We start from the raw sequence: 27,672 nt of genomic DNA on the forward strand, positions 1-27,672 counted from the left end.
GAGCATAAAAGGACTTAAGTAAAATGTAAATACTTGTTAATGAGGAATATCTTCCATCTGGAACCCCAAAAGGCCTTAAAATGTTAGCTTTGTCTTAACGTTGTGGATACTGACAGGTCATTGTTTCTCGAGACTGTCAATGATGAAGTAGCCTTTGATCAAGTAATGCTCAGAAGTTTGACTACACTTGGGAACCTTGCAGTTTGTATAAGGCAATGGTCTATTCTTTTGTGTGAGTTCCTTTTTGAATGTTTATTCATCCTGAATGAGTGTGCCAAAGGAATCTCCTTGGAAGAGAATGGCATCAATGTAATATCATACCTATTTTCCCACAGAAACTTGGATGCAGTAAAGATCTTACAGAGGGATTGTTTGTGACTGCAGAACTGTTTAAATATCCTATGTGTAGTCAAGTAGAGAAGTTTGAGTTCTTTTGAAGGTAAAGAAAAACTACAAGCCTTTTCCTGTAACTGTGGGAATCGGCATCTGTGTTGTTACGGAGGCATAGGCAGCAACAGCAACAGAAGCATTTTTGTTGGGGGCCAAAAGAGCTATCTCCTTTTAGGAGTGTAAGAGGCTATCAAAAGAGGCACTTAATAGAACATATTTGTCAAATCCTTATGACTTTATGACTGCAAAATATTTACAAATTGATGATTGAATGGAGTCAGTAATGTCACCGAGTGATGGTGGCCTTAATAATTAAAGTCCTTAATAATAATTAAAAAATATACATTGGGGCTGGAATGAGGTCCTACACATAGACTGGGACTTACCAGCCTCCCCATCTATAGGGCAGAAGGGAAAGGAAGAGTGTTGGCACTTGAAAGCAGTCAGCAGTCTAATGTCAAACATTAAACTTACGATGATCTACTACCAGGCTCTGCTTATTTGTGTTCAATTTTAAGAACAAGCCAAATTTGACTATTAAATGGAGAAGAAGTGGTGACTATTACCCCTTCTGTAAATAGTTCTCTGGTAAGGGATTCCAATCCTTGAAGGACTTGTTCCAATTATTGTAGTCCTTATTAACTACTTACATTGAGCAGACAGAATGTGCATGAGGTTTTATATTGCAAAACTACTTGTATGTGTCAAAGATATGATTTGATTTACTTTAATTTGTTATTAATTTAATCAGAGCATCCATGTCTACTATGGGATATTTTTATACAATATCTGTTATGACCGTGGAGAATTTAGGCCAGAAAGTAATTCTGATGGTTAAGATAAGGTATATTTATTTGCCCTGTATTTTATATCTGATAATCACCTCCACAAGAGTAAGGGAAGGTACCTTTATTTTACTGAATCCCCATATTTAGGGTACTTTGTTTGAATTTAGTATCATCTCCAGTAATAACTATAGTTTAGTCCTCAACTTTGATTAAGGTTCTGAAGTTTTGCCAATGGGTGCATCTCAGGAAACATACAAGTTAATTTGGAGCTTGTGTTGTAGAGGCACACCATTCACCAAACTTACCTGTCTTTATAAATTCTTCAAGTAATTTAAGAATTTCCAAGTGGGACAAATTTTAGACTTCTGTTTACATTTTTGTTTTCTCCTGTGTATCCAGCTTTCTGTTTATTCCTCCTATATCCAGTTTTGTTTTTGTTGTTGGGGCTGGTGTTGTTTTATGTTTGTTTGTTTTCTATCCTGCTTATATTACAAGCCTTCTCCTTTAGAGTCTCAAGTAAGTATCATCCGGGTTATGGGCCTCCCTGATGGCAGTGGTTGCTTCATCACATTTTAAGTTCCCTAGGTTGAAATTGGGTTTGAATTAACCTCTTGGGTATGCCACAGAGGCCTGTTTTTGGTTTTCTCTCTAACTGTGGGGATCAGGAACTGTGTTGTCATGGAGGCATAGACAGCAACAGCAGCAGAAGCAGTTTTTGGGGTGGCCGCATACTCCTTTTAGGAGTATGAAACTCAGCATTCCATATGGTAACTGCTCTTCTTCCATATAAGGAACCACCCAATGGAACTGTATAATGCACAAAGTAACAGGCATTTTTCCTAGGACACACTGTAGAATGGGGGCTGATGCATGGTTGAAACATACAGCCAGTGATCACACAGTAGGAATTATTCCCCTGGGCCTAGTGTCAGTCATATTTCTTACTGGATCCCAACCACATGATTCAGTATGAGACACAAAGATAGGTCTGGGCAAAGACACATGACATGGGGCTATTGCCAAACTCCTGTTCCTAAATATTACTGATGCTTCCAGGCATTAAGATCATTTAATTCTGAACAGAAACTTGGAAAGACTCAGCAAATGCAGCATAAAGTTGCTCCGGTTAAAGTATCAGCTTTCCAGGAGGCAGAAAAAAACCCAAACAGCATAATTGTCTCCATACAACACAACAAATTAACAAGGCAAAATATAAGAAGAAAGACCCCCAGCAGTTGTGGTCATTGCCTAGATACCCCTTGCTGTGCCAATTGTTAAGACTAGCTTTCATAGATGGGATAATACCTAACCACCATCCCAAATCCGGTCCTGTTGAGACTGATGACTGCACACCTGCACCAACAGGGTATTGAAAAGGGTACAACTCGTATAATGAGGCTTTCTATGGAGAGTGAGGCAGGCTTCCAACCAGGTCAAAAAATGGCTTGGGCTGGAAAGAGCAAGGAAAAGAAACTGGCTTGGCTTTCATCACGATTAAAGATTGGGGCTGGGCTGGGCATCGTGGCTCACACCTGTAATCCCAGCACTTTGAGAGGTCAACATGGGAGGATAGCTTGAGCTCAGGAGTTCTAGACCAGCCAGGTCAACATGGTGAAACCCCATCTCTACAAAAATACAAAAATTAGCCAGACATGGTGGTCCACGCCTGTGGTCCCAGCTACTCGGGAGACTGAGGCGGGAGGATTGCTTGAGCTGGCAGGTGGAAGTCGCAGTGAGCAGAGATCCTGCCACTGCCCTCCGGTCTAGGCAACAGAGCAGGACCCTGTCTTAAAATAAATACATACATGCATACATACATACATACATACTTTTTAAAATTAAAAAATATACATTGGGGCTGGAATGAGGTCCTACACATAGACTGGGACTTACCAGCCTCCCCATCTATAGGGCAGAAGGGAAAGGAAGAGTGTTGGCACTTGAAAGCAGTCAGCAGTCTAATGTCAAAAATGGAGGCAGACTATTTATGATGAGAAGAATATGGTAAATGAATGTCTCCATATCTTGAGCTGATGGGGAAGACTTAAATTTCTAAATAAGTAATGAAAAATCAATAAATAATGTATATACCTTCTGCTTGTTATCCACACATTTATGAATTATATCACTAGAATTCCTAGTATAATAAGACAAACCATTAAAAACAATGACAAAGTCCCCTCTCAATTTATTCTTTTTAACACAAATACAGTATTTAAGTTCTAAGAGCAGGCAGCTATCAAGTGGTTAGCAGTTACATGATATTAATATTCAATGCTAAAACAGGAACAAAAACATAAGATTTTTCTGGGCTTAAAGCAATAGGAAAAGCATTAAGAAATTGAAGCCTTATAAACCAGCTGTTTCCAAATGACAGCTTTGAAAGTTCAGGAAAAAAAAAATCACCAGCAAGATGAGAAAGAATGCCAATATAATAAATTAGCTAGATTCCAAATTCCACAGATACCATAGTATAAGTAGAAAGTGGAGATTTAATTAAACACACACACACATACTTATATACACACAATGCAGTAAAACCAAGTCATCAAAGAGCTGTAAATGTGCAAGTTAATGTGTAAACTTAAAAATGCATCATAAAAAAGAGATGGAAATAACCAGAAACATAACAGTAACTATATTTGATTTTTCTTTTAGAGATAATAACCAAAATGTAGATGAGGTTGGGTGGAGACAGAGGGGCTTCATTTGATAGTAGTGAAAAATGACTAGCATAAATTTGTGGATTATTTAATATTATTTCTTAATAGAGAATTTGATTTTTTTTCACTTAGACATATATATAAATTTTGCCTTTTGAAGTTATAGAATTGGAATGCTGAGGTAATAGAGGTTCTACCTACTCCGAGTATATTTTATATTCATAGAATTATACATAGGTGGTTTGCTACACCCATCAACCCATAATCTACATTAGGTATTTCTCCTAATGCTCTCCCTTCCCTAGTCCCCCACCCCGTGACAGGCCCCAGTGTGTGATGTTCGCCTCCTTCTGTCCATGTGTTCTCATTAGTTAACTCCCGATTATGAGTGAGTACATGCAGTGTTTGGTTTTCTGTTCTTGTGTTAGTTTGCTGACAATAATGATTTTCAGCCTCATCCATGTCCCTGCAAAGGACACAAACTCATCTTTTTCATGGCTGCATAGGATTCCATGGTATAAATTGGCCACATTTTCAAAACCACCTATGCAACAAACCTGCACGTTCTGCACATGTACCCCAGAGCTTAAAATAAAATAAAATAAAGAATTATATATAGGTGGAACTGAAAGATACCTAAGAGACCACACAGATGAAATAACTTATTTTTATGTATGAAAAAGGAAATCAAAGATTAAAATAATTTTCATCATTCCATCAAATTATTGGCTTTAAAAATGTTATTTGAACATGAATTTCTTTAGTAAATATTTGGCTTTAAATTTACTTTAGAGTTTAAATACTAGGTTCTTATAAATTTTGTGTTTTCTTGTCATGAAGACAGGGTATTTTCCTGTCTAAAATTAGATTATTTTCTAAGAATCTCAGTGATTTGCTTAAGGTCATAAAATATTTTCTTGAAGTGGTTGAAAATACAGCTTATTTATTTGATTCTAAATTCAACATTTTTTACACTATAAGATTGTTTATTCTCTAATTGTGTTTTTGATTCCAAAATTAATTTGGAAATGCATCAATATACAGTGTAACTAGCTATTTTCTCTCTCTGCATAGATCGCAGACCACATGTACATATTAAATTGAGCTTTGGAAATTGGTGAAACATTTTTCTTTAGATTTTTTTTTTAAATAAAAATAAGCTTTCAGTGGACTCAGAGTCACTAGCCTTGGTGCTTATATATTTAAATTTAGATGATCTCTCAAGTATTCTTATAATTTAACCTTTATTTAATGGAAAATATCAGATAAGGATTCTTTGAGAAAATGTTAAACTAGCACATTTTAGTGATTTCATTTTCTTTTCTTCTTTGGCAACAGTTCTGACTTCAATCATAAATCAAATAACACAGTCTAGAGTATTATGAAGTCTGTAAAACTATCCTTAAGGGAGTCATGAGTCCAGATTACAAACACTCATTTTCAAACTACTGAGTGAATTGGTTTATTTAAAATACTACATTGTTCTATAGATTGCTCAATAACCTATGACGTGAATAACTCTTCAATAAAAAATCAGGAGGAAGTTGAACTGAGTCACTTTGATGTGTGTGAAGAGTGTGGAAAAGAGTGATGTATTTAGTGTATCTGACATTTTCTACTTTCCTGAAAACAATAACATAATCAGCTATTTTAGGCATAACAAACATTTTCTTATTTATTACGTTTTTAATTATTATTCATATGAAGAAATACTTTCAGTCTTAAAAATCATATTAAGTATGATAAATATTTAGGAAGTAATATAAGTTTTAGAAAATGATAATATTTTAAATTTGTATAGAAATTGTTGGAGTAGTCACCAATTTTTCACTTCTTCATTGAACTGTATATATTACCAGGAGAATTTCATTTACATATGCAAATATATTTTCATCTTTCTCGTAAACATTAGTATTAAATTTTGATTTTTCAAGTTAATGATTATATTATGTGCCTGACAAAAAAGTTAGAGTTCTCTAGTAATTCCATGAAAAAGTACAAAATAATTCATAGAAACTGTGCAAAATGAAAAATATTCACCTTCACTTTAAAAATTTGTTCTCTTGTTTAAATTTACTAAGCTTTAACCAAGAAATCTTTATCCCCAAGAATGTGTTTTTAGCACCTTGATTTATTCAGAACTCTAATGATAGAGAAAAGTGCACCAAAAATGTGAATGATTCCCTCTCTTTTTCATCCCCATTTTTCACTTTTTGCATACCCATCATAATTATTTCATATTATTTTCTCTCTTTTATTCTCCTTTTATACAAGGTCATAAGCCATAACATATGAATATTTATTGGGTGTTTTCTAAGACAGACATCTTACAATGCCTTTTCACGCATTATCTCTTTTATGTCTTCAGAAAAAGTTGGTAGGCAAAGTAATAATGTAATAATAGAATGACAATTTTTTAGAGAGGGAAATGGAAATAATCTTCGAGAGCTTAGATTACATAACCAAGAAGGCAAACTGGTAAGTGGTAGAACTGTTGTTTAAACTCAGGTCTATCTGATGCTAAAACCTTGCATTTAACCACTCTATTATCGTGATGCTGAGTTCAGGAGAAGGTCCTACTATAAAGGCACTGCTGTCTATCCAGCACTATATTATTTCCACTAGATTATGATGCCATGTTTAAAACACAAGAGAGTTGCAACTACAAGAAGAAATGACATCAGGAAAGTATATTTATAAATGGACCTCCTATTAAAACATGGAAGCACACACACACAAGCACACACACATTCAGTATCCAAGGAATAGAGTAACAAATGTTTATTGCTAATGTTATTGATATTGTGGATAATTTTACAAGGATCTATTAATGGTATTACTGTTATATGTGAAAGTTTATGGTTGACAGATGTTTTCTTTATATATTAATGTCATATGAATTTTCACATTTCTGTCAAATAGAAGATGGTTATCATTATCCTCACTTTTTTTTTTTTTTTTTTTTTTTGTTTTGAGACGGAGTCTCGCTCTGTTGCCCAGGCTGGAGTGCAGTGGCTGGATCTCAGCTCACTGCAAGCTCCGCCTCCCGGGTTTACGCCATTCTCCTGCCTCAGCCTCCCAAGTAGCTGGGACTACAGGCGCCCGCCAACTCGCCCGGCTAGTTTTTTGTATTTTTTAGTAGAGACGGGGTTTCGCCGTGTTAGCTAGGTTGGTCTCGATCTCCTGACCTCGCGATCCACCCGTCTCGGCCTCCCAAAGTGCTGGGATTACAGGCTTGAGCCACCGCGCCCGGCCTATCCTCACTTTTTTATAGAGGCTGTGCAGTATTATTGTAGGGACAGAGTTAAGAATCATTCAAAATAGAACTCAAATTTGTGTATATTATACACATAAAATTAATGTACTTTTTATTATGTCCTGTTGGAAGAATGAGAGAAAGGAATGCAAATTCCAAACATGTAAAGAACAACTTATGTGTTTTGGGTTTGGATTTCCTAAAATTAACCCTCAAATTCTTCTCATTTCTTTTTTTTTTTTTGAGACGGAGTCTCGCTCTGTCCCCCTGGCTGGAGTGCAGTGGCGCGATCTCAGCTCACTGCAAACTCTGCCTCCCGGGTTCCTGCCATTCTCCTGCCTCAGCCTCCCAAGTAGCTGGGACTACAGGCGCCCGCCACCGTGCCCAGCTAATTTTTTGTATTTTTAGTAGAGACGGGGTTTCACCATGGTCTCGATCTCCTGACCTTGTGATCCGCCCGCCTCGGCCTCCCAAAGTGCTGGGATTACAGGCATGAGCCACCGCGCCCGGCCCTCATTTCTTTTTACTGTAGTTAAAGTGAGAGGTTAGTAAAGAAATATTACTTATTTTATGGAATTATTGAAAAAAATGACGAGATTCTTATGTATTTTTATGTACAAGTTATAATAGTTTCTTTTGGGGAAATTCAAAATAATGCTGAATAGGCTATTACATATTGCTTAACTAATGTATACACAGGTTTCAGTTCATCTTGTAGATGTATACTTTACAGGATGCCTGATACACATGTGGGCTAAGGAAAAGCATTCACAAAATCAATGTTTCATCTCCTACCTGGAAAAGAAGTGAATCCCTACTCTCCCCTTTAACATTTTTTATTAAGTTATGGTTTTGTGACTTGAATTATAAGTGGTATTAGATGAACATAGTATCTTTAATGTTTGGTTGGGAAGATTGTTATTTCCACATATTTGTAGGAAATCAAACTATCACTCATAGGGACTTATGACTAGAAAGAGGAACAAAAAGATCACTTCAAATGAATTTAAGATTATGATTAAATTCTGCAAGCAAGTCTCTAAAAATGACTGAAATAGTATATTTTCATTGTTGCTACAAAGTGTAACTATACTACTAAATACATATTGATATTCTTGTTGGTGGTAGATATTACTTAAGAGTTTATGTGTTTTACTTCCACAGAAGTGAATTTTCAGTATATTATCAAGTAGGTGAGAGTAGAGTTAAAACTTTATTAAAATGTTCATTATTGTTAAACCATGGTACTAAAAACTTTGAATGCTTAGAAATTAAATTCTGGTAGATAAAATATGGTTTCCAAAATCATTTAATCTCAATTATTTTATAATGAAGAGATGAAGTTTTTTGGATATCCCTCTGATATAGCACTGTTTTGAAACAGATGTGGATTAGTATTTGAATTTTTGGCTGAAATTAAGTGTGAGAGAATTTCATAGCTTGCCACTGGGAATTGTATATAAAGCATTGACTGAGCCTGTATAATTTATATTCACTTTTAAAGGATTTTATTGGATCTACTTCCTGACGTTACTTAAATTGGTAATTTAAATTCTATTACTTTAAAAGCCAGCAACACATACATGTTGTAACTGAAGTTCAAGCTTCCATCTGTAGAAGGGAAACACAGTTAACAGATTCATGAATGCTGCTCTTAAGTACAATAGTATTCAGGAAATTGTTCATTTGCACGTGCATGTTTTTAGAAAGTAAGACTTTCTTCTTCGATCAGTGTTGCATTTCATATGACTGCCTAGTATGAAAAGCAACGATTTTGAAACAGTAAGCATTTGCTTATTAAAGCCTTAAAATCAAAGGAGAGCATCTTACTGTAAAAATCAGATTGGGTCGTAAAAGTTTAAGTCATAATAGTCTTTGTGAATTTGTTCATTGTTTTTCCCTCCTGTGGAGAACGACCTGTTTTAAATTTGAGTTGTGATTCTACAGAATACTTAAAACATTTCCTGAAATAGGTTTTAATTTTAGTCAGAAAAGCAATTTATACGGTGAATAATAAATGCATGATTTAAAAAGTGAGTTTTGTTTTCTTCTGGGGCATATGAGAGAATTTTTAAAATTCACGTATTATAATGTTCATGCCAGTGCTGTCTTTAGAAAGAGCAATAATTTAAAATCCTTTAAAAACATTATTAATTCCAAATCTAAGGTAATTATCTTAATTATTTAATTTGAGTGTGAAATACTTTTAATAGATTTAGAAAAGTCCATTACATGGATTTTATTTGAATAAAGTTATAAAATGTCTGTTTTTGTATGTTTCAAACAACTGTGCACTAGTAATATCATAAATAACTATTTATGATAAGTAAACTTTTATGCATAAAAATTAAATACTTTCATTAAGAAATTGTACCAGAGGATACAGATATTTATTTTGCCTGATTTATATGTAAGTTCAAGGAAACATAGATTTTAATATTCTCAGTACTGGAAAACTAGAATCCAAGACTGATTTTGCTCTTTCTGTGAAAACTCTCATGAGTGGAAATACAACTATGCCAATATATTAGCAAATAAAATATTATTTCAACTTCAGGCCATATTTATTTCTAAAGTATCTAATTATCAATATCCATTTCCTTTTAAGTCTCAAATATCTATCAGTGTAGAAGAGTGGGAAGACACCAAAGACTCCAGAGAACAAGGGCACCACCGCGGTAATCACCGCAACTCCACATCCAGTGATCAGTCGGACCATCCCTTGCTGCGGAGAAAAAGCATGCAGTGGGCCCGAAGACTGAGCAGAAAAGGCCCAAAACACTCCGGTAAAACAGCTGAAAAAATAACCCAGCAGCGACTGAACCTCTACAGGAGGTCAGAAAGACAAGAGCTTGCTGAACTTGTGAAAAATAGAATGAAACACTTGGGTCTTTCTACAGTGGGATATGGTATGCTCTTTAAAAACTACTGTATATATGGACTCATGATTTCTTGCCATTAGTAGTGATATAGTTGGTTCTAATTTAGTAAACAATTGCATTTTTGCTTCACAGATCAATTAGTAGAAACTAGTGATACATCTAATCTCCTATAGAAAATTTAAATGATGATGGTAAGATAAAATACTAAAAATTTTCAGTGTTTGCTGAATCTGCTAGGTACTGTGCTAAACTCATTACACAAATTATCTTAATTTTAGTTTTTACAAAAACTCTGGGCCAGACCCTGTGTTTTGAAGCTCAAATAGTGCTTTATCTCATACAGTGCAGATCTGTCTGAATAATTGTTCAGTTCCTGTATTAATCCATAACTGCCATATAGACACTATAGACACAGCTTAAATAAATAATGCAAAACCTAAATAAATAATGCAAAGATACATTTAAAATGTATCATTTATCAGTGTATGAATTTTACTTTAAAAAGATATTTAGTCCATTCAAAGGAAAACCAAATTATAAACAAGGTGTTTTATTTTATGTATATAAATGTGTAACATGGGTAAACCAGGAACTCAGATAGTGTTAGTATCATGCAAGTTAAGAATCCAATAGAAGGTATTCCATATTTACCCTTTTCTCTTGTTTATTATTGAAATCTCAACATGAGGTAATATTCTTAGGAAGAAATTTTCGTCATTGAATTAGAGTTTAAAAGAAGTTGCCTCTGCTTCTTTGAATAAGGAAAAAACCCACATATTAATTTAGCACTACTCTATGCAGAGCATGCTATGCGTGCTACTCCAGAAACTATGCTAGGTGTTTTATGTGAGTTTTCTCATTACTCTTTATAACCCTGATTTGATAGGTATCTCATTTTACCCTTTAGAATTTTGACTCTTCGAAGTTAAAACTTTGCTCAAAGACATACAGTTAAAATGTGTTGTAGTCAGAACTCCATATATAGTTGAAGTTCATAATTATATGATACTTAATTAACTGTAGCCCAGATTCATCTGTGACAAGTAATTTTAATATAACCATATTGAATGTTTTACATTAAGAAGCAAATTAAAAGAAAAAGTAAGATCATCATTGTAGAAATCCACTAATAGCTATCTGCCAATTAACTGACATGGAATGTGATTATATTCTTAAAGGATTATAGTCCCATATATGTGTACTTTTGTTAGTTATTATTCAGCTATTTTTGCTTTTAATAATAAGTCCCAGTGAATGGTTACTTATCCAAGTTCCAGCTGTTTTTCCTGAACATTATAACCCCAGGGTGGTCCTGGAAGCAGTGTGGCAGGTAAGTTTGATTCTCAGAAACTCAAAAGTGCGTAAGCTGACTGCATGAGAGAAACATTAGAAAACGTATTGTTTTTGCTAATGAAATGTCTATCACGTATCTTGCATTTAGATATTCTCTCTGGTTTATTTTTATTATAATTTTTTAATTTAATTTTCACACTTACAGAAAAAAAGAACAGATTCTGTTCACCTTGTTTTTATTTTTTATTTCTTTCTTCCTCTCTCTCTTCATTCTCTTGATCTATTTGCCCATAGATCCATCAGTCCATTCCAAAACCTTGTATTGGCTATCTCTAATAGCATAGTAATTATGAAAACAGATTTGGAATCTAATACATCATGGGCTTCTGGTATTTTCCATTTATTTCTAACTTACGTTAATTCATCCACTCAGCCCTTACTATTGGGCTGCCCTCTCTGTGCCAGGGCACTGGGAATAGAAAAATGACCTCCTCAGACAAGACCTCTGTATTTATAAACTCATATTCTAGTGTCAGCCAATAGATTTGTTAAATTATTTAACCTCTCAGCTTATTTTCTTATCTGTGAAATGAAAATAATAATGATACCTATATCATAGATTTGTTGTGAGAGACAAATTAGATAATGAATAATAAAGTTCTTAGCCCAGAACTATCATTTGACTAGTGCCATAGTTATACTGCATGTCTGTTTGAGTATTGTACGTATGTGTGTACTTTATACATAAAAAAGTAAGATTTTTTTGCACATTTACAAAAAGAATAAAACAACACATTTTGCCTCCTTAGGGATAGATAATGGATATTGTCTCCATTGAGGATGAATCATTTAAAGCAATTGTTGTTTTGCCTGTTGATTGATTTAATGACAAGTCACAGTCTGATTTTTTTTTCAGTAGATTTGGGTGCCCTGAAAGAATTAAACAGAGTACAATATTTACTTACTGGATAAAGGATGTAAAAGAGAGGGAAAAAGAAGAGTCAGAAGATGACTCTTGAGGGGTCTAGTACGAGCAACTGAATCTATGATGGTGGCATTCACTGAGCTTAGAAGAACACATATGGGTGAAGATAATTTATCTCTTGTGAGTGCCTGGAAGACTTCTAATGGTTGATGCGCTGTATGAAGTTGAATTTCTTTTGTCTAATGCTCAAGAAAAAAAAGTGAGTTGTGTACATAGACTTGAGTATTCAGCTTAAATAAATTTTAATTAAAGCCACTGGAGTAGATGAAATAACCCTCAGGTGAAGATTTAGTGGGTGAATCACAAGGTCAGGAGTTCGAGACCACCCTGGCCAACATGGTGAAACCCCATCCCTACAAAAAATATAAAAAATTTGCTGGACGTAGTGGCGGGCACCCATAATCCCAGCTACTCAGGAGGCTGAGGCAGGAAAATTGCTTGAACCTGGGAGGCAGAGGTTGCAGTGAGTCGAGATCACGCCACTGCACTCCAGCCCAGGTGACAGAGTGAAACTCCATTCAAAAATAAAAATTATTCACATTTCTGGAATGTTTAGGTTAAAGCCTTGAAAACAAGAAATAAGAGGCTGAGGAGTCTAGAACTAAGCACAATGGTATGTTGTCAATTGCTTATATTTTTACCATAACATCGACCCCTTCTGCATTCATAAGGTGTGGGGCCTGGGGTGATCCTCTAAGCACCTCAAGTTGGCTTTCTCCAGCCTTAAGCAGTTTTGTCTATTACCTCAGTATGCTGAACAAAAGTCGTTTCCTCTATGGTCTGTGTGTTGAAAAAAATATTAAAAATTGTTGAGCTAGAGAAATAGAAAAACTAGAAAAATAGAGAATGACTAATAGTGCCAAATTGTATTGAAGATATAGTTATATGTCATTTGTGACCTTGAAGAGGACAATCTCAGTTGAATGATATGTGTGAAAGTTACATATTGAAAGCTACATATCCAATAGCTTGAAGTAAGAATTTGGATACAGTGAATTTACACATATTAGTTAAGATTAAGAGGACTGACTATAAGTAAGTATAGATTAGGAGGACTGACTATAAGTAAGTAAACAGTTTTTTTTTTTCTTTTAAAGGCATGTTTTAAACAAAATTGAAGGATTTATTTCTCTCCCAGATTATGATATTGGAGATATTCCAAGATGGTAGGATGCCAGGTTATTGGAAATTCAGTTTTCTGTCTTGTTGTTCCACCATCTAATATTTCCATTGCCAAAGTCATATCATTGTACACAATAGCTATTGGAACTCCAATCATTTTTTCCACATTCCACCAGAAGGAAGGAAGGAGGGACCAGCAAAGAAATTACTGTCTCAGTGGAAAGATATTACCAAGGGGTTGCACACACCATTTCCACTATATCCCATTGTCAAGAATGTATGTTTTATTTTTGGTGGCTCAGATCTCTATTAAGGAAGAAAATAATGGATACCAGGTGACAACCCTGCCATGGCAGGTATTTTTTTTTTTTTTTTAAGAAGCTTTATTGTGAAAGAGAAATGAAAACTGTGCAAACAGCTGGATGGGAAGTGGAGAAGAAAGAGAAACTACTTCTTTTTGAAGACCAAAGAGAGATGAGCATGTTTAAATGTTAAGATTGATTCATTAGTGAAAAAGTTAGAAATATAGAAATTGAACACATATGGAACTCTTTCCTTAGGTATTTGGAAATGAGGGAAAAATACATGCTTTTAAATGTGGTAAACTTGTAGTTACTTTAACAGGAAGTTGAGTCATCATTCATATGATAGTAGGAGTTAAAATCATGTGCTGAGATTGATGGCAAGAATGTCAGGTTAAAGAATGTTTATATTCCCCAAGAAAAAGGTGTCCTTTTGTACAATTCTACCTAAATCTTTTGACTTAGGTGATAAAGAAAATTTTAAACAAGAATAAATGTAGAAAGAGTAGTATAATAAAACAATATTTACCCAATATCTTGCTTCAGCAGTTATCAACTCATAGCCTAGGTAGGCAACAAACATCAGATCCTGTCTCTACCAAAACAAACAAAAAATTAGCGAGATGTGGTAGCACACACCTGTAGTCCCAGCTACTCAGGATGCTGAGTGAGAGGATTGTATGAACACTGGAGTTCAAGGCCGCAGTGAGCCATAATCATGCCATTGCACTCCAGCATGGGCGGTAGAGACCCTGTCTTAAAACAAAACAAAACAAAAGACTCAAAGGCCTGTCTTGCTTCATGTGTACTCACACTAATTTCACCCATTTCTCTCACTTCTTACATTATTTTTAGGTAAATTTCAGACATTATGTAGTTTAGTTTTTACCTCTATAATTTAAGAAATAGTTTCCTTTTCTTTTCTTTTCTTTTTCTTTTTTTTTTTTTTTTTTTTTTTTTTTTTTTTTTTTTTTTTTTTTTTGAGACTGAGTCTCGCTGTGTCATCCAGGCTGGAATGCAATGGCACCATCTCAGATCACTGCAACCTCTGACTCCCGGGATCAAGTGATTCTCCTCCCTCAGCTTCCCAAATAGGTGGGATTACAGGCATGGGCCACCATGCCTGCCTAATTTTGATACTTTTAGTAGAAACGAGGTTTTGCCATGTTGGTCAGACTAGTATTTAACTCCTGACCTCAGGTGATTCACCAACCTCAGCCTTCCAAAGTCCTGGAATTACAGGTGTGAACCACTGTGCTGGCAAGAACTAGTTTTAAGAACAAAACCACGGGGGATTTTCACAATTAAAAGTAGTTATTTAATGTCATCAAATATTCACTTGGTTTTTAAGTGTTCACTTATTTCAGCAAATGTCATAATGTTTAGTTTGTTTAAATTAGAATCAATTAAGATCCATTCATTGACATGGGTGATAGCTTTATTTAGTTGTTTTTATTTATTTTCATTTATTTTCTATTATACTTTAAGTTCTAGGGTACATGTGCACAACGTGCAGGTTTGGTACATATGTAAACATGTGCCATGTTGGTGTGCTGCATCCATTAACTCGTCATTTACATTAGGCATATTTCCTAATGCTATACCTCCCTGCTCCCCACACCCCACAACAGGCCCCAGTGTGTGATGTTCCACTTCCTGTGTCCAAGTGTTCTCATTGTTCGAGTCCCACCTATGAATGAGAACATGCGGTGTTTGGTTTTCTGTTCTTGTGATAGTTTGCTGAGAATGATGGTTTCCAGCTGCATCCATGCCCCTACAGAGGACATGAACTCATAATTTTTATGGCTGCATAGCATTCCATGGTGTATATGTGCCACATTTTCTTAATCAAGTCTGTCATTGATGGACATTTGGATGGGTTCCAAGTCTTTGCTATTGTGAATAGTGCCGCAGTAAATATACATGTGCATGTGTCTTTAGAGCAGCATGATTTATAATCCTTTGGGTATATACCCAATACTGGGATAGCTGGGTCAAATGGTATTTATAGTTCTAGATCCTTGAGGAATCGCCACACTGTCTTCCACAATGGTTGAACTAGTTTACAGTCCCACCAACAGTGTAAAAGTGCTTCTATTTCTCCACATCCTCTCTAGTACCTGTTGTTTCCTGGCTTTTTAATTATCGCCATTCTAATTGGTGTGAGATGGTATCTCATTGTGGTTTTGATTTGCATTTCTCTGATGGCCAGTGATGATGAGCATTTTTTCATGTGTCTATTGGCTGCATAAATGTTTTCTTTTGAGAAGTGTCTGTTCATATCCTTCACCCACTTTTTGATTCAGTTGTTTGATTTTTTCTTGTAAATTTGTTTAAGTTTGTAGAATCTGGATATTCGTCCTTTGTCAGACGGGTAGATTGCAAAAATTTTCTCCCATTCTGTGGGTTGCCTGTTCACTCTGATGGTAATTTATTTTGCTGTGCAGAAGCTCTTTAGTTTACTTAGATCCCATTTGTCAATTTTGGCTTTTGTTGCTATTGCTTTTGGTGTTTTAGTCATGACGTCTTTGCCCATGCCTATGTCCTGAATGGTATTGCCTAGGTTTTCTTCTAGGGTTTTTATGGTTTTAGGTCTAACATTTAAGTCTTTAATCCATCTTGAATTAGTGTTTGTATAAGGTGTAAGGAAGAGATCTAGTTTCAGCTTTCTACATATGGCTAGCAAGTTTTCCCAGCACCATTTATTAAATGGGGAATCTTTTCCAATTTCTTCTGTTTGTCAGATTTGTGAAAGACATGATGGTTGTAGATGTGTAGTATTATTTCCGAGGGCTCTGTTCTGTTCCATTGGTCTATATCTCTGTGTTGGTACAAGTACCATGCTGTTTTGGTTACTGTAGACTTGTAGTGTAGTTTGAAGTCAGGTAGCATGATGCCTCCAGCTTTGTTCTTTTGGCTTAGGTTTGTCTTGGCAATGCAGGCTCTTTTTTGGTTCCATATGAACTTTAAAGTAGATTTTTCCAATTCTGTGAAGAAAGTCATTGGTAGCTTGATGGGGTTGGCATTGAATCTATAAATTACCTTGGGAAGTATGGGCATTTTCATGATATTGATTCTTCCTATCCATGAGCATGGACTGTTCTTCCATTTGTTTGTGTCCTCTTTTATTTCATTGAGCAGTGGTTTGTAGTTCTCCTTGAAGAGTTCCTTCACATCCCTTGTAATTTGGATTCCTAGGTATTTTATTCTCTTTGAAGCAATTGTGAATGGGAGTTCACTCATGATTTTGCTCTCTGTTTGTCGGTTATTGGTGTAGAGGAATGCTTGTGATTTTTGCACATTGATTTTGTATCCTGAGACTTTGCTGAAGTTTCTTATCAGCTTAAGGAGATTCTGTACTGAGACAATGGGGTTTTCTAAATATACAATCATATCATCTGCAAACAGGGCAATTTGACTTCTTCTTTTCCTAATTGAATACCCTTATTTCTTTCTCCTGCCTGATTGCCCTGGTCGGAACTTCCAACACTATGTTGAATAGGAGTGGTGAGAGAGGGCATCCCTGTCTTGTACCAGTTTTCAAAGGGAATGCTTCCAGTGTTTGCCCATTCAGTATGATGCTGGCTGTGGGTTTGTCATAAATAGCTCTTATTATTTTGAGATAGGTCCCATCAATACCAAATGTATTGAGAGTTTTTAGCATGAAGGGCTGTTGAATTTTGTTGAAGGCCTTTTCTGCATCTATTGAGATAATCAAGTGGTTTTTGTCTTTGGTTCTGTTTATATGTTGGATTACGTTTATTGATTTTTGTATTTTGAACCAGCCTTGCATCCCAGGGATGAAGCCCACTTGATCATGGTGGATAAGCTTTTTGATGTGCTGCTGGATTCAGTTTGCCAGAATTTTATTGATGATTTTTCCATCGACGTTCATCAGGGATATTGGTCTAAAATTCTCTTTTTTTTTTTTATTGTGTCTCTGCCAGGCTTTGTTATCAGGAAGATGCTGGCCTTATAAAATGAGTTAGGGAGGATCCTCTCTTTTTCTATTGATTGAAATCGTTTCAGAGGAATGGTACCAGCTCCTCCTTGTACCTCTGGTATAATTCAGCTGTGAATCCGTCTGGTCCTGGACTTTTTTTGGTTGATAGGCTATTAATTATTGCCTCAATTTCAGAGCCTGTTATTGATATATTCAGGTATTCAACTTCTTCCTGGTTTAGTCTTGGGAGGGTGTATGCATCCAAGAATTTATCCATTTCTTCTAAATTTTCCAGTTTATTTGCATAGAAGTGTTTAGAATATTCTCTGATGGTAGTTTGTATTTCTGTGGGGTCAGTGGTGATATCCCCTTTATCATTTGTTATTGTGTCTATTTGATTCTTCTCTCTTTTCTTCTTTATTAATCTTGCTAGCAGTCTATCAATTTTGTTGATCTTTTCAAAAATCCAGTTCCTGGATTCATTGATTTCTTGAAGGGTTTTTTATGTCTCTGTCTCCTTCAGTTCTGCTCTGATCTTATTTATGTCTTGCCTTCTGCTAGCTTTTGAATGTGTTTGCTGTTCCTTCTCTAGTTCTTTTAATTGTGATATTAGGGTGTCAGTTTTATATCTTTCCTCCTCCTGCTTTCTCTTGTGGGCATTTATTGCTATAAATTTCCTTCTACACAGTGCTTTAAATGTGTCCCAGAGATTCTGGTACATTGTGTCTTTTTTCTCATTGCTTTCAAAAAACATCTTTATTTCTGCCTTCATTTCGTTATGCACCCAGTAGTCATTCAGGAGCAGGTTGTTCAGTTTCCATTTAGTTGAGCAGTTTTGAATGAGTTTCTTAATCCTGAGTTCTAGTTTGTTTGTGGTCTGAGAGACAGTCTGTTATAATTTCTGTTCTTTTACATTTGCTGAAGAGTGCTTCACTTCCTTTGTGATCAATTTTGGAATAAGTGCAATGTGGTGCTACGAACAATGTATGTTCTGTTGATTTGGGGTGGAGAGTTCTGTAGATATCTATTAGGTCCGCTTGGTGAGGAGGTGAGTTCAATTCCTGGATATCCTTGTTAACTTTCTGTCTCATTTTTCTGTCTAATGTTGACAGTGGGATGTTAAAGTCTCCCATTATTATTATGTGGGAGTATAAGTCTCTTTGTAGGTCTCTAAGGACTTGCTTTATGAATGTGAGTGTTCCTGTATTGGGTGCATATATATTTGTGATAGTTAGCTCTTCTTGTTGAATTAATCCCTTTACCATTATGTAATGGTCTTCTTTGTCTCTTTTGATCTTTGTTGGTTTAAAGTCTGTTTTATCAGAGACTAGGATTGTAACCTCTGCTTTCTTGTTGTTTTCCATTTGCTTGGTAGATCTTCCTCCATCCCTTTATTTTGAGCCTATGGGTGTCCCTGCACATGAGATGGGTCTCCTGAATACAGCACACTGATGGGTCTTGACTCTTTATCCAATTTGCCAGTCTGTGTCTTTTAATTGGAGCATTTAGCCCATTTACATTTAAGGCTAATATTGTTATATGTGAATTTGATTCTGTCATTATGATGTTAGCTGGTTCTTTTACTCATTAGTTGATGCAGTTTCTTCCTAGCATCGATGGTCTTTACATTTGGGCATGTTTTTTCAGTGGCTGGTACTGGTTGTTCCTTTCCATGTTCAGTGCTTCCTTCAGGAGCTCTTGTAAGGCAGACCTGGTGGTGACAAAATCTCTCAGTATTTGCTTGTCTGTAAAGGATTTTATTTCTCCTTCACTTATTAAGCTTAGTTTGACTGGATATGAAATTCTAGGTTGAAATTCTTTTCTTTAAGAATGTTGAATATTTTCCCCTACTATCTTCTGGCTTGTAGAATTTCAGCAGAGAGATCAGCTGTTGATCTGATGGACTTCCTTTTGTGGGTAACCCAACCTTTCTCTCTGGCTGTCTTAACATTTTTTTCCTTCATTTCAAATTTGGTGAATCTGACAATTATGTGTGTTGGAGTTGCTCTTCTCAAGGAATATCTTTGTGGTGTTCTCTGTATTTCCTTAATTTGAATGTTGGCCTGCCCTACTAGGTTGGGGAAGTTCTCCTGGATGATATCCTGGAGAGTGTTTTCCAACTTGGTTCCATTCTCCCTGTCACTTTCAGGTACACCAATGAGACGTAGATTTGGTCTTTTCACATAGTCCCATATTTCTTGGAGGCTTTGTTTGTTTCTTTTTACTCTTTTTGCTCTAAACTTCTCTTCTCACTTCATTTCATTCATCTTATCTTCAATCACTGATACTCTTTCTTCTAGTTGATGGAATCGACTACTGAAGCTTGTGCATTTGTCACGTAGTTCTCATGCCATGGCTTTCAGCTCCTTTAGGTCATTTAAGGTCTTCTCTACCCTGGTTATTCTAGTTAGCTGTTTGTCTAATCTTTTTTCAACGTTTTTTACTTCTTTGCTATGGGTTCAAACATCCTCCTTTAGCTCAGAGAAGTTTGATCATCTGAAGCCTTCATCTCTCAACTCGTCAAAGTCATTCTCTGTCCAGCTTTGTTCCATTGCTGGTGAGGAACTGCGCTCCTTTGGAGGAGAAGAGGCCCTCTCATTTTTAAAATTTTCAGCTTTCCTGCTCTGGTTTCTCCCCATTTTTGTGGTTTTATCTTCCTTTGATCTTTGATGATGGTGATGTACAGATGGGGTTATGGTGTGGATGTCCTTTCTGTTTATTAGTTTTCCTTCTAACAGTCAGGACCCTCAGCTGCAGGTCTGTTGGAGTTTGCTGGAAGTCCACTCCAGATCCTGTTTGCCTGGGTATCACTAGCGGAGGCTGCAGATCAGCAAATATTGCAGAACAGCAAATGTTGCTGCCTGATCCTTCCTCTGGAAGCTTCGTCTCAAAGGAGCACCCAGCCATGTGAGGTGTCAGTCGGCCCCCACTGGGAGGTGCCTCCCAGTTAGGCTACTCTGGGGCTGTGGACACACTTGAGGAGGCAGTCTGCCCATTCTCAGATCTCAAACTCCATAATGGGAGAAGCACTACTCTCTTCAAAGCTGTCAGACAGGGGCATTTAAGTCTGCAGAAGTGTCTGCTGCCTTTGGTTCAGCTATGCCCTGCCCCGAGAGGTGGAGTCTATAGAGGCAGGCAGGCCTTTTTGAGCTGCAGTGGGCTCCACCTAGTTTGAGCTTCTGGGCTGCTTTGTTTACATACTCAAGTCTCAGCAAGGGCGGGTGCCCCTCCCCCAGCCTCTGAGCCAGGTGTGGGATATAATCTCCTGGTGTGACCTTTGCTAAGGTTGGAAAAGTGCAGTATTAGGGTGGGAGTGACCCGATTTTCCAGGTGCCATCTGTCACAGCTTCCCTTGGCTAGGAAACGGAATTCCCTGACCCCTTGTGCTTCCCGGGTGAGGTGATGCCTTTTCCTATTTCAACTCACACTTGGTGTTGCACCCCCTATCCTGCACCCACTGTCCTGCATCCACTGTCCAACAAGCCCTAGTGAGATGAACACGGTACCTCAGTTGGAAATGCAGAAATCACTCGTCTTCTGCTACACTCACGCAGGGAGCTGTAGACTGGAGCTGTTCCTATTCGGCCATCTTGCTATTTAGTTGTTTTTAATATATGTATCCCCCAACTCATAGTTTTTTATTGCAACTTATTTTGTAACAAAGTTGTCTTTGTCCTCTGGCATCTCCCATACTCTAAATTTCTAATCTGAACTTGTCCATTACATTCTTCCCTTTTGTTTTTTTAACCATATTTTGTATTATTATGAACTCATATATTTAAACATATTTGATATGTTTTAATGCATTGGAGTTACTGTATTATTCATTAGGTTGTCCTAAATTTGCCCAGCAGGTTTCTCTTTAAATGTCTCTGGAGTTATTTTTTCATATTAGCAATCATCTTTGATAGACTGTTCTTGCTCTCTGTAGGACTACATACTTCTACCTTGGAATATGTCATCTCTTCAGGTATCTCAATTTTCTTGTAGTGGAAAATAACATTTCAAACATAGTCAAGATTTAGAGGCCAAGTATAGTGGCTCACACCTGTAATCCCAGCACTTTGGGAGGCTGAGGCAGGCAGATCACAAGGTCAGGAGATTTAGACCATCCTGGCTAACATGGTGAAACCTCATCTCTACTAAAAATACAAAAAAAAAAAATAGCTGGGAGTGGTGACAGGTGCCTGTAGTCCCAGCTACTCGAGAGTCTAAGGCAGGAGGATGGCGTGAACCCAGGAGGCAGAGCTTACAGTGAGCCGAGATCATGCCACTGCACTCTAGCCTGGTGACAGAGACTCCATCTCAAATATATATATATATATATATATATATATATATATTAGAGATACTCATTTTTACTGGGTTGTCTTCATTTCTAGACAGACAGACAGATAAGAGAGAGAGAATATCTCGTGAGTTAACGTAGATACTACAATTGAAATCCAGGGTTACAGAATTTTGATTCAATATTTTTCTATCTATATTTCCTTTCTCTTAAATTGATATTAGTGGTTGTAAACAACAGAAATGATAGCATTATATGCTAATATCAAAACTGGAATTGTTAAGGAATCATGCATTTCTTTCGTTTTATGACTTTTATGTGTTCGTCAATTGAACACATAGGGTATAGCCCAATAGGAATGTGTAGTAAAAATATTTCGTTTTAAGGCTTGGAATAGTTGTTCTTGGTATGGTTATAACAGCAACTGAATATAAATTTAAGTTCAGTTTTGTTTCCAATGTTTTGGAACATCTTTATTTTTTTTTTTCTATTAATGGTTATGTAAACTATTTACATAGTTCCACAAGGTATATTTAAAGAAATTTTACGCCTATTTCTGTTGCTACTCCACAATCTTCTCCTTTCTTTATGGATAACCTGGTTTTTTTGTTTGTTTGTTTTGTTTTGTTTTATATATATACACACACACACACACACACACACATATATATATATACACACACACACAGTTTGTACTTTATTTTTTAAATAGAAATTTTAAAACATAAATGGTGGCATATGTTCGTATTTTCCCCTGTTGTGTCTTTCACTTAACAGTACATCCTGGAGATTACTAGCTTGTTAGAATATAGAATAGTCCTTGTGTTTCTTAATAGCTGCCTACACCCCATTGTGGAGATGTACTTGCCTGTTTAACTAGTCTCTTAAGTCTTTTGTGATTACAAATAGCTCTGCAATGAATAGGCTTATGTATACTTTTTTTTAACATTTTTTCCCAGTGTATCCATGGGATGAATTTCTGAAAGTGAGATTACTAGATTAACAATTAGGTGTATACATAATTTTGCTAATGGCCAGATTTTCTGACTTAGGTGTGTACCGCTTTATATTTCTATTAGCAAAGTATGAGAGAGTCTGTTTTTCCAAAATTTTGTCATTAGAATATGTTGTCAGACTTTTGGATGTTTCACATATTCTTAAATATTCTTTAAATATTTTACCAACCTAATAGGTAAAAACAATTATATCTCAGTGACTTTCTTATTATGATGATGTTAAGCATCTTTTCATATGGTTATAAGCCCTTTTCAGTGAACTTATTTCTCTATCCAATTTTACAGACATTCTGTAATACTTTGAGAAATTGCTTATATGTTAGCTATACTAATATTGCCAGAAAGGGCCCCAATACAAGCCCAAAAAGATGTTGTGCAAGAATTCAGGGCAAGTCCACAGTACAAAGTGAAAGTAAGTTTATTAAGGAAAAAAAAAAAAAAAAAAAAAAGAATGGCTACCCCATAGGCAAAGCAGCCCTGAGGGCTGCTGGTGGTCCATTTTTATGGTTATTTCTGATTGTATGTTAAACAAGGGGTGGATTATTCATGAGTTTTCTGGGAAAGGGGTAGCCAGTTCCCTGAACTAAGGGTTCCTCCCATTTTAGACCATATAGGGTAACTTCCTGACGTTGCCATGGCATTTGTAAACTGTCATGGTGCTGGTGAGAGTGTAGCAGTGAAGGCTACCAGAGGTCAATCTCATCACCATTGGTTTTGGTGGGTCTTTACTGCAACCTGTTTAATCAACAAGGTCTATATGACCTGTATCTTGTGCTAACCTGTTTCATACTGTGACTTAGAATGCCTACTTAACTGAGAATGCAGTCCAGTGGGTCACAGCCCTATTTTGCCCAGCCCCTATTCAAGATGGGATTGCTCTGGTTTAAATGCCTCTGACACTAACACTGTTTTTGATATATATATACAATAGATCAAAGGATTAATATAATATAATATAATATAATATATAATATGACAATAACCTGTGAAATTGTCAAACTTGAGGACAATGGTGCTTTACAAGTGACATATTTTATTTTTATACTGTCTAAAGAAAAATAATTCTATATCAAATAACAAAAATTCATAAGGAAATGTTGAAAAATATTTAAAAATGTAAGTCACTAAATTGCTGATTTCCTTCGAAGAATTAGCAAACACTGTAAAATACACATTGTCAGTAATATCATAGAGCAGTCGATACTATGGTAACTACTGAATTAAGTTTTTTTAGATTATCTTTGTTAAACCAAAATTAAATAATGTGAAATTATAATTTATTGAAAATGCTGTCACGGACCACAGCTTACATGGATGTCATTTTTGTTTGGCTTAATTTTTTCATGATTGATTTCAGGGTTTAAATTTTGGCAAAAATGTTAGCCATTTTTTTTTAGTAGTAAAAGGATATGCCAGGCTTAAAAACTGGCTCAGTGGTACCAGAAAATTTTGAAAATTTGATGCTTGAGGCTATAGAAATTATTGCCTTATGATCATGGAGGAATTGACAACTGTTGAGGAAAAATATGAAGATAAGTTCCAAAAGGAAATATTAAGACTGAGGGCAAGATTTTATACTTGTGTTTATGCTTATATAATAATATGTGAAAACTCAACTGTGAAATAGTGGAGACACATTTTGTTTGCCGTTTGAGAGATTAAAACAAAGTTATGAGACATTAAATGCCTTGCCCAGAGTGATTAACATGGAGGAGGAACTGAAACTCTGACCTTATCTGCAAATGTATAGCCCTGTTAAAATTGTTAATATTTTCTGATATACAGGTTAGGCTGAAAGAATCAAAAGTCATACAAATTCTCATGCATTTACTATCTGAGATATACATATACCTACTCCCAAAAGATTCTGCATTAGAACACAGGTACACAATATTTCACTTGTAATTCCAAAATTCATAATTTCTGAAACCAAGGTTTTAAGTAAGTTTGACACTAAAACATGTTTGGATATGGAAACTGATCCAAACTACCTGAAACCATTAGTATCTTTTACTTATCCTATTTATTGTGAACATATATGTTTTACTGCAGAATCGTTAATTTCTCTGCTGCTTCAAACCCTACAGATGATGCTACATATTATGCATTATATGCTCAGCAATACTTTCTAAATCTGAAAAATTTAGTTCTGAAGCACATCTAGCTTCAAGGAATTGAGATGTGGAGTATGAGAACCCATATGCTTTGGGGAAGCAGCTGAAGTGACAATCTATAAATTCTGCTATTTCCCAGGGGTGTGATGTGTTAGTTATAATTTCAAATAATAGAATGCAAGTGAAAGGATTTTTTAACCTACAAACTATATTGCAAATGTGAATCATTTTTTTCTGTTCATAACTAGCATTATCCCTCAATAATCTGTTTAGATTGACTCTCATGCTCACCAAAATTACTCTTTTTTATCTATTGATGGATTTTTTTGATTAGCCCATAAAATGATATTTTTAGTAGTATATATTGGCAAGTAAATCTTCCTGATGTGACTGCTGATCGCAGGTACTAGCTGATTTTGACGTGTATTGTTATAAATTTCATATTGTTAGTAAAAGACAGAAAGCCAAGGAAAGAATAAAATAAATCCTTTTAAATAACACAAGATAACTAACAGTGTCTGGACTTGTTTTTTATTATATTCAAGATAAATTCCTATTTTTTGTCAAGTAAATTATAATTTGCCTAAAATAATGAATAGAATAACCAAGAACTCTTTTATAGGTAACGTGGGGACTTAGTTCTTAGTCATTGTCTTTCTTACGCAAAATAAATAAGCAAACTTAACAAGAAAGAATTGTTATTCCTACTCAAACTATGATAGATTTAACAGCAGTAGTAATAGTAGTGGTGATGGTGGTAGTAGTAATAATAAGACCATCATCTTCACTTTTCAGCTCATAAGTTTTCATATTTTTTAATGAATAAATCAAATACATTTCTCTAGTACAGATTTTTCACAGATTTATCCTAAAACATTTACCAATTGGGGGAAAGGAACTATGGCTAGCTATTCCTTTTATAACCTTTTTGCAACATTTAATAATTAGAGGAATAATACAAGTATCTGAGATCATGCTAATGACTTCACTAACAATTTACTATTTCAGAAGGAATTGGCACTGGATTTTTATTATTTTTTGAGACATATCATTTAGCTTTTCCTAATATAAATGAGTATGTGTGTATTTTCCCCAGAAAATTGATTGCATTCTATATACTTCTATATTTCCAGAACTCTCCGGGTTGACCCTCAAAAACACAAGAATTAATACAGGGGATTTGATTTATGTTAATCTCATTCTGTTCTTAGAACTTTATTAGGACTAAACTAAATTTTTTTTCTTAATAGATAAATCAATAAAGCGTTCAAAATGGGTAATTGATGAGTTGATGATAGGTAGTAAATGAAAATATTTGAGCAACAAATTGTTCCTATCTCCTTAAATTAAAATATAAAGTTTAACTTTATAGAATTGTATCATGTCCTTCCTAGAGTATTAATTTTTCAATGATACAAATTTTTTACATAATTTCTCACCATACTTAATTGCAACTATACATATATTTAATGTTTACAACCAGAAACTCATCTGTAGTGTTTTGGCACATGTGTAGGAAAAAATGAGGCCAATTTGAATCAAATAATTGTTTTTTGTTATTGAGATAAGTTAGTTTAACAGTTTATTATGGATTGAGTGGTTGATAAATAATCAAAAAAAGTACAAAGAAAGAGCTTTCTAAATGCACGAAAAAAACAGAGAGAAACTTCTGATTTTGACAATCATTTATGCTCTCAACTGAGAGCATAAATCTCAAACTGAAATAACACAAAAAATGTGAAACAATAGTGTGCAAACTTTGGACAAAGGAAGCATGTAACTTTATTCCCCAGGGAAAGGGAAATAGATGAATTAACTCCTTTACAAATCAAGGACTAGGATGCAAAATAAAAAAAATATGACCCATAACCAGTAGAAAAATAAATCAACAGAAACAGATTTGGAAAACACAGATCTTATAAAATAGTTATTATAATATATTCTGTATGTTCAAAGTGGCAGAGGAAAACAAGAACATGATAAAGAAATAAACTGAAGATAGAAAAGAGATCAAATTGAACATTCTAAAAATGCATAATGCAGTATTCCAAGTGAAATACTGGATGGGGGTAACATCAGAATAGCTACCACAGAAAAAAATATCAATGTGCATAAAGCCATAGAAATAGAGTCTCCAAAATAGAATATAGAGAGAAGGAGGGAAAATAAAACTTTGAAACTCACATAGAATGTTACCAGTGGAACAATATCAACTAATGTAACATACGTGTAATTGGACTCCAAAAAGGAGAGAAGAGAATGAATATTTGAAGAAACAACAGCCAAAATTTTTTCAGATTCGATGAGAACTCTACCTAAAATTTAAGAAACTCCTTGAAACCCAAGCAATATAAATATTTAAAAATATAAATAATAAATACATTTTAATAACTAATGCCAAGAAACAATATACAAAACTGCTGAAAATATTTCAGAAGGACTAGAGGAAAAAACCACTTTATGAATAAGGAATAAATGTAAAATGTCAACAGACTTCTTGTTAGAAACTTTACAAATCAAAAAAATAGAAAGGCATCTTGAGAGTAGTAAAAAAATAGTCCACCTATAACATTATATATAAAGTAGATATCTTTCTAAAATGAAGGCAAATAATGATATTTTTAGACAAA

The 27,672-nt window shown here is 35.2% G+C and overlaps 1 protein-coding gene across 1 annotated transcript in view; it reads left to right on the plus strand.

The window, feature by feature from the left end:
* Positions 1-27,672, plus strand: part of KCNT2 (potassium sodium-activated channel subfamily T member 2) — a 405,225-nt gene that overhangs the window by 350,563 nt on the left and 26,990 nt on the right. Inside the window, exon 26 of the mRNA XM_030937154.1 lies at positions 9,706-10,006. Within this exon, the coding sequence (XP_030793014.1) occupies positions 9,706-10,006 (301 nt within the window). The remainder of the gene's footprint in view (positions 1-9,705; positions 10,007-27,672) is intronic.

The sequence above is a fragment of the Rhinopithecus roxellana genome, chromosome 8 (assembly GCF_007565055.1).
Source record: "Rhinopithecus roxellana isolate Shanxi Qingling chromosome 8, ASM756505v1, whole genome shotgun sequence".
In the NCBI taxonomy this organism is placed as follows: Eukaryota; Metazoa; Chordata; class Mammalia; order Primates; family Cercopithecidae; genus Rhinopithecus; species Rhinopithecus roxellana.